This window comes from Atheta coriaria, unplaced genomic scaffold (assembly GCF_025399875.1).
Source record: "Atheta coriaria isolate IRGN ID8LTWV9N9 unplaced genomic scaffold, Caltech_Dcor_3.1 hic_scaffold_7_pilon, whole genome shotgun sequence".
Classification (NCBI taxonomy): Eukaryota; Metazoa; Arthropoda; class Insecta; order Coleoptera; family Staphylinidae; genus Dalotia; species Dalotia coriaria.
This window is the reverse complement of record NW_027045449.1, coordinates 11,742,151-11,749,599: the sequence shown is the minus strand read 5'-3', so window position 1 is coordinate 11,749,599 and position 7,449 is coordinate 11,742,151. Positions and strand designations below refer to the sequence as shown.

Sequence of the window (7,449 nt, the reverse complement as noted above, 5' to 3'; positions counted from 1 at the left end):
AGAAATTAATTATATAAAGAATTGCAAATAATGCACTTCAGCGCGCCATCTCGGATTCAACTATTTAACTATAACTATGATTGAATCTCAATGCCAACTTTTATCCTATAGAAAAGGGATGTCTTTAGGGTTTTCCCGGCAATTATTCAAATTTTTCTTGCCGTAAAAACCATCCTTGGACTTTAACGACCATTAAAAAAAAAGAATTGGCCAAATTGATCCAGGCGTTGTTGAGTTATGCAGTTACCAACAGATTTTGCGATTTATTTTTAAACTATAGATTTATGGTGTTTGCTTGCCAAATTCAAAAAAAAAATTGAATAAAAACACTCAAACGTGCAATATTTTTACCGAAATTTGGGTTTTTTACAAGCTTATTAGAAAATAGCGTTAATAAAATACAGTTTAATCAAGTTTTTCGAGTTTTTTAGAAAGAAATCAATAATATTTTGGGTAGTATACATTAAAATGTTTATGTTTTTAATTAAAACTATACATTTGGTTGCCTATAATAGATTTTACAATAAACCCTGAATAAAAACACTTAAAATAATTATGTTAGCTATTACCAAAACTTATGTACCTATCTCTAACTTATAAATACCTAACACAAAAATATACGTAGGTAAATAAAATACAATTTAATCATGTTTTTCACGTTTTTAGAAAGAAATGCTCAAAATAAACTAATGTTAAATATTTAATGTGTGTTTAGTTGCATAACTCATACTTCTTAATATTTTTCTCACATTAAAGTTTGCCTACTATTCCTAAATTTCCGTTTTAAATGTTTTCCCTGTTTGACACCCTTTGATTCTGTTTTGATTGACACGTCATTATAATAATATCCTGCCGTGATCGCGCACTCAACGCTTTCATTGTGAGCGTTGACGTTCAACCACCGGAGAATAGAGTAAAGGTGGAGCACGCCGTAAAGTGTTTTCCTATTATTTACGCTATTTACATTTTCTCGTTGTCATGCTCACCTTTTAGACCTCCGCATTTAGCGTTCATGTCAATTTTTTTGTTTGTGGTCTTCCACCCCGGACGTTGGTAAGTATAAATAGCAACCGTGATTTTATCCACCCGGCAGTTTGTGATTTGCATTCACCTAGTCTAGTCATCACTAAATTTATTAGTAACTTATATTAATCTAGATATCTTCTTGAAGATTATGGGTAATTTAGAAGATTTTTTGTTTTTTCGAATATATTTTTGTTGTTTTTGGTTAAAAAGGACGAAATTTGCCGGCCCCTGTTCCTTGTCGAGTTTGCGGTGATCGTTCGTATGGAAAACATTATGGGGTTTTCTGCTGTGATGGTTGTTCCTGTTTTTTCAAGAGAAGTATTCGTCGAAATTTGATTTACACTTGTATAAGTAAGTATATTATTCCTATATCTATTTTAAATCTATAATATAAAAATGAATCGCAAAGTCTGTTGGTAAGCGCATAACTCAACAACGCCTAGACCAATTTGGTCAATTCTTTTTTTTAATGTTCGTTAAAGTCCAAAGATGGTTTTTACGGCAAGAAAAATTCGAATAATTGCCTGGAAAACCCTTAGGACAGCGCTTTTCAATAGGATAAAAGTTGGCATTGAGATTCAATTATAGTTATAGTTAAATACTTGAATCCGAGATGGCGCGCTGAAGTGCATTATTAGCAATTCAATATATAGTTAATTTCTTTAAAATAAAATTGCGAATCTTATTGATACAATTGACACATAGGGGAAAGTAGCCATATTTGGACCATTTTTATATTTTTTGATTTATAGAGCCACATATAAACTGTCAATAAAAATTAAGTAGCGGAAAAGTAACTCACAAGGCATACCAACAGAATGATATTTTTGATTTAAGTAAAAATTATATTTACATCCCTCAAATTTTAATTTTAAAAAATTTTGTTTTTGGTCCAAATTATGAAACCGGTTTCCTAAATTGGACCATGCTTTTTATCGGCAATTGTACCTAAATTTTAGTTTTAGCACTAACACAAGCACATTTTGTATAAACCAAAGTGCGGCATTTCATACACTGGATTATTTCGAAGATTTGTGCTCGTCCACAAGCTTTTCTAGGAGGTCGTAAAAATCATATACGATTTCCCTGTTAAAACCCCGGTGCCTGTCTTCGGTCCAATTTGGGCAACTTGAAGAATTTATATTTAATGATCAACGACAATCATAATATAACATAACCTCTCAAAATTAATACTATAAATTATAGATAAATAAATAAGCTTTCTGATGATAAATAATATTCGGTAAAACTAACGTTTAATCGGCTTGACAGCTTTTGCACTTACGTCGTTATAATAGATTTGATAATCAATGATACACGAAGCTGCTGTCACGACGCAAACACGCGGTATGTTTTAACCCAAATGGTTGCATTAATTGTTTATAAATACGAGTAAAACAAGGGGTCTGTCTATTTTTGCACAAACTTCAACAGTCCGCGGATATCGTGGTGCTTAACTTAGGCTACCTTCCCCTACTATGCCTAGAACAAGAGAGTAAAAACGAATTATATTTTTATTAAACACTACCGGGACGAATTCGCGGACAAAAGCTACTAATTTGATATTTATATATATTTTTTGTTTTGTCGTTGATAATATTAACACAAAAGTTAAGTAATTGATTGAAACCCTAATGCCATATCAATACAATTCCTACTTAAATAATTAAATTCAGAACGCGCCTTTAACGTATGCAATTTTCATTACACATATTTTGCTTTATATGCAACTTATTTAACAAATCCTTCTTTATATAATACGTCAACATTAATAACACAAAAAATGCTTATATTTAAATATTTCTGCATTTTTCGCAAAAAAATAGAAATATTTACTTGCATTTTACCTTCATTGTGTCTTACGTCTTCTAGAAATACACAACTTGCCTAGTTACTTAATAATTTAATACTTTGAATACGTTGAATGTTAATGTGTGGATATTAATCTAAAAGCATTTTTACGATTGCTTGTAAAAAGATCAAATATGATCGAATAAGAACGAAAGTATACGCTTCATAATGAGTTTATGAACTTAAGAACGCCAGGTAATGTGCGTTTTATTACATGGCGATAATAACATGCGCGCGGTGTAGTAGGTACGCATTGCTTCTGATTACCTAAATAAGCAGCGTTTTAATGGGTTAATTCGTTGATGCGTCCAGTGCGTCGTTAATTCCGATGGGTGCGTTTACGACGCACGCGCGTTTGCACATTTGCGCAAAAAGTGCGAAAAACATCTTTTGACCGCAATACAACAAGTTTACTTAAGTATTTATAATTTTATTCGTTTTTAATAACTAGGTATTTCATGTGAGTTTATTATTTGTGTTTAATTCGTGAGTAATGAAGAAAATTCATTAGTCTACTTTTTAAGAATTTTAGGAAATATCTTCTTTAAGAATAAATATAATAATGTGAAACACGTGGTACTGTGTCTAAATGTTTATTTATTTTGATTTTAATATTAAATTATTCTTAATTCGAAGAGCATGAGATACAGAACAAAATTTTAATTGTTTTGTTGGTTGCATACCACTTTGGAAGCGCATTTGAAAGCAATTTCTTTCTGTCTTAATTTCTTCAATATTTCAAGTATTTTCAAGTAGGGGAGACTGGGTACGGTTGTGCCAGGGTACGGTAGTGACAGTCGTCATAATAACGAAACTATACGTCATACGTGGGAGGGTGCAAGAGGAAAAAGAAGCGGGGTGCAAATTTGAATGCTTTCCCTAGTATTGCATCAGTCATTGCGCGACGTTAACGTAACTAGGAGCCCACATTGCTTTTTGACAGTCAAAAGTAAATATTTTTGTACGGCTTCACTTAATAATTACTGTTGTTTGTATACAGATAGATTACTTCTGTTTTTTGTTTCTTTTAAATTGAACATTGGTAGTTATTTATAAGCATTTGCTTTTTTCGTAGATTATTCGACAAAGTCATGGCGAATTTTTGTTTTCGAAAAAGAGGTTCGGGTACGGTTGTGACAAATTTTGTGGGTACGGTTGTGACATTACTATAGTCGTTCTTTTTTGCTTCTAGATGCGTTTTTGCAGTTTTTTTTGCTTTTTTGTATTCCCGTGAGTACGTTATCATGATCATTTTGTTAGAGATGGACCGGTGGGATCAATTGGAACTGTAAATCCTTCAGGTTGGATGCAGGATGTCTCATTCTTAACATTTCTCGAACATTTTAAGAAATTCTCGAATGCGTCTCTAACACATCTCATTGCTGGATAATCTAACTTTGGTTTATACAAAATGTGCTTGTGTTACTGCTAAAACTAAAATTTACTATTGTTACCGTTCACACAGTTTTTTAAATTGATGTTTTACAAGAAGATAAACATTTCTGATGAATTATTTTCATACAAATTAAAGTTATATTAACAAAAGCAGGTGAATATGTCGAAAAACTGACATTCACTTTCAATTTAGGGCCAATTGTATTTTAGTACGACTTGGCCAATTCTTTTTAGAACAAGGGAGTAAAAACGAATTACATTTTTATTAAACAATACCGGGACAAAGTCGCAGGCAAAAGCTAGTTTATTAATATTTATATTTTTTATTAAGTTATGTTTTTGAATTGCCATGGATAATATTAACACAAAAATTAAGTAGTAGCTTGAAACACAAATGCCACCTCGACACAATTCATAATTATAATTAAATAATTAAATTCAAAACGCGCCATTAACGTATGCAATTTACATTACTCAGATTTGGCAATATATGCAACTTATTTAACAAATCCGTTTTTAAATAATACCTACCTCAACTTGAAAAAACACAAAAATGCTTAATTATTATTATTATTCATTATAATTATATTTATTATTATCTTTACCAAAGAAAATAGAAATATTTACTTGCATTTTACCTTCATTTTGTCTTACTTCTTCTAGAAATACAAAACTTGCCTAGTTACTAAATAATTTAATACTTTGAATACGTTGAATGTTAATGTGTGGATATTAATCTAAAAGCATTTTTACGATTGCTTGTAAAAAGATCAAATATGATCGAATAAGAACGAAAGTATACGCTTTTTATAATGTTCATAATGAGTTTATGAAGTTAAGAACGCCAGGTAATGTGCGTTTTATTACATGGCGATAATAACATGCGCGCGGTGTAGTAGGTACGCATTGCTTCTGATTACCTAAATAAGCAGCGTTTTAATGGGTTAATTCGTTGATGCGTCCAGTGCGTCGTTAATTCCGATGGGTGCGTTTACGACGCACGCGCGTTTGCACATTTGCGCAAAAAGTGCGAAAAACATCTTTTGACCGCAATACAACAAGTTTACTTAAGTATATATAATTTTATTCGTTTTAATAACTAGGTATTTCATGTGGTTTATTATTTGTATTTAATTCGCGAGTTATGTTGAAAATATATTACTTTTAAGAATTTTAGGAAATATCTTCTTTAAGAATAAAAATAATAATGTGAAACACGTGGTATTGTGTCTAAATGTTTATTTATTTTGATCTTAATATTAAATTCTTCTTAATTCAAAGAGCATGAGATACAGAACAAAATTTTAATGTTTTGTTGGTTGCATACCACTTTGGAAACGCATTTGAAAGCAATTTCTTTTTGTCTTTAATTTCTTCAATATTTCAAGTATTTTCAAGTAGGTAATTAGTGTTAAAAACAAGGAATTAATTTGTCTCTGATGCAGGATAGTTGTCACTTTGATACATTTAATATTATCCTTAGATTGTCTTCAAAATAACAATTTTGTTAACTGTTTTTATGACTAACTAGCTTTTGTCCGCGACTTCATCTCGGTAGTGTTTAATAAAAATGTAATTCGTTTTTACTCTCTTGTTCTAGACATAATAGTATGTGTCAATTCTATCAATAAGATTCGCAATTTTATTTTAAAGAAATTAATTATATAAAAAGAATTGCTAATAATGCACTTCAGCGCGCCATCTCAGATTCAACTATTTAACTATAACTATGATTGAATCTTAATACCAACTTTTATCCTCTAGAAAAGGGTTGTCTTTAGGGTTTTCCCGGCAATTATTTGAATTTATCTCGCCGTAAAAACCATCCTTGGACTTTAACAAACATTTAAAAAAATAATTGGCCAAATTAGTCTAGGCGTTGTTGAATTATGCGCTTACTAACAGATTTAGCAATTCTTTTTATATTATAAATTTAATTAATTTTTCTATATTTATTTAGCTGGGAATAATTCCTGTATTATCGACAAAGCACGTCGCAACTGGTGTCCTTATTGTCGTCTGCAGCGTTGTTTTGCAGTACGAATGAATACTGCAGGTAAATTTAATTCCTACATAAAACAAAATTACAACTCTATAAATAAAATAAATTAATTTTCTTTTCTTTTTGTTTTTGTGTAGCTGTTCAAGAAGAACGTGGACCTCGTAAACCAAAATATCATCGCCCATCAGATTACCCTCTTTCACAAGCACTTTCCACATTTTCACAACCCTTTAATAATTCAATATTATCTGATCATGAGTTAGCTGCACAGATTCTATTGGTTGCAATTCGCCGTGCACGGCACAACCCTTTCTTTTCTGTCGTTGATAAACCTACACAAGACACAATCCTGTCTCACGTTTGGTCACAACTGTTTGTATTAAACGCTTGCACATGGAATTCAACGCTTAAATCATCAGGACACCAAGAAAACACAGCAAAATTAATTTGTCCTGATCTTCGTTGTACATACGCATATTTACGTGAAGCGGAATTAAGCGGAAGTGAAATTGAAATCTTAGAAAGTTTGATTCTAAGTCGCTGGGAAATTTTATCGGCTGGTGAGCAATGTGTACTTGTCAAATTGATGCAAGAACGATCAATGGAACTATTAAATGTAAGTGTACCTATAATTTTGAGATTAAAAAATTATATAATGTTTATTTGCAGATTTGTACCAAGGCGGATTATCGCAGAATCGCGAAAGTTTTGTTGTGTTTGCCGCTGATTTGTCAAGTGAATGCTAATGTTTTACAGAAAACATTGTTTCAGCCGGTTATTGGTGTTGTGCCCATGGAACGGATTGTTATTACTATTTAATTACAGAAATAAAATTGTAAAGTTGATATTGTTACACGTACAATAAATTTGGTTCCTTGATGAGAAACTAGAAAACTAGTTGAAGTTTTTACTTTTAAGGTGGAGCTACAAGGTGCAGCGTGAAGATGGCACCATGAGTACTACAAATCTATTTCTTGACGAGTCGTGCGTCGATTCGTAGCTGCAAAAAAACAGGGAAGAGTTTTGTATTTTTATTTAACATTTGCTCGGGAGTAGATAAATATTAACAAATACTAAAGTGATTTATGTGTGTTCACTCTCAAAATTTACTCAGTCACTAAATTTACTTCGAATGCGTGCGATGCGATGTAATTTTATTGAATGTGGAGTCAATT

At 31.5% G+C, this 7,449-nt stretch overlaps 1 protein-coding gene across 1 annotated transcript; it reads left to right on the top strand.

Moving 5' to 3' along the window:
- The first annotated feature begins 1,109 nt into the window (after positions 1–1,109).
- On the top strand, positions 1,110–7,093 carry LOC135795580 (COUP transcription factor 2-like). Its single transcript, XM_065307296.1, has 5 exons — positions 1,110–1,178; positions 1,237–1,377; positions 6,233–6,328; positions 6,412–6,890; positions 6,944–7,093. Exons 1-5 carry the CDS (start codon positions 1,175–1,177, stop codon positions 7,091–7,093), a joined length of 870 nt encoding a protein of 289 aa, XP_065163368.1. The 5' UTR covers positions 1,110–1,174.
- The last annotated feature ends 356 nt before the right edge of the window (positions 7,094–7,449 follow it).

Coding starts and splice junctions, on each gene's coding strand:
- LOC135795580 (XM_065307296.1), top strand. Junction 6,329..6,411: donor AGTACGAATGAATACTGCAG/GTAAATTTAATT, acceptor GTTTTTGTGTAG/CTGTTCAAGAAGAACGTGGA. Junction 6,891..6,943: donor GATCAATGGAACTATTAAAT/GTAAGTGTACCT, acceptor GTTTATTTGCAG/ATTTGTACCAAGGCGGATTA.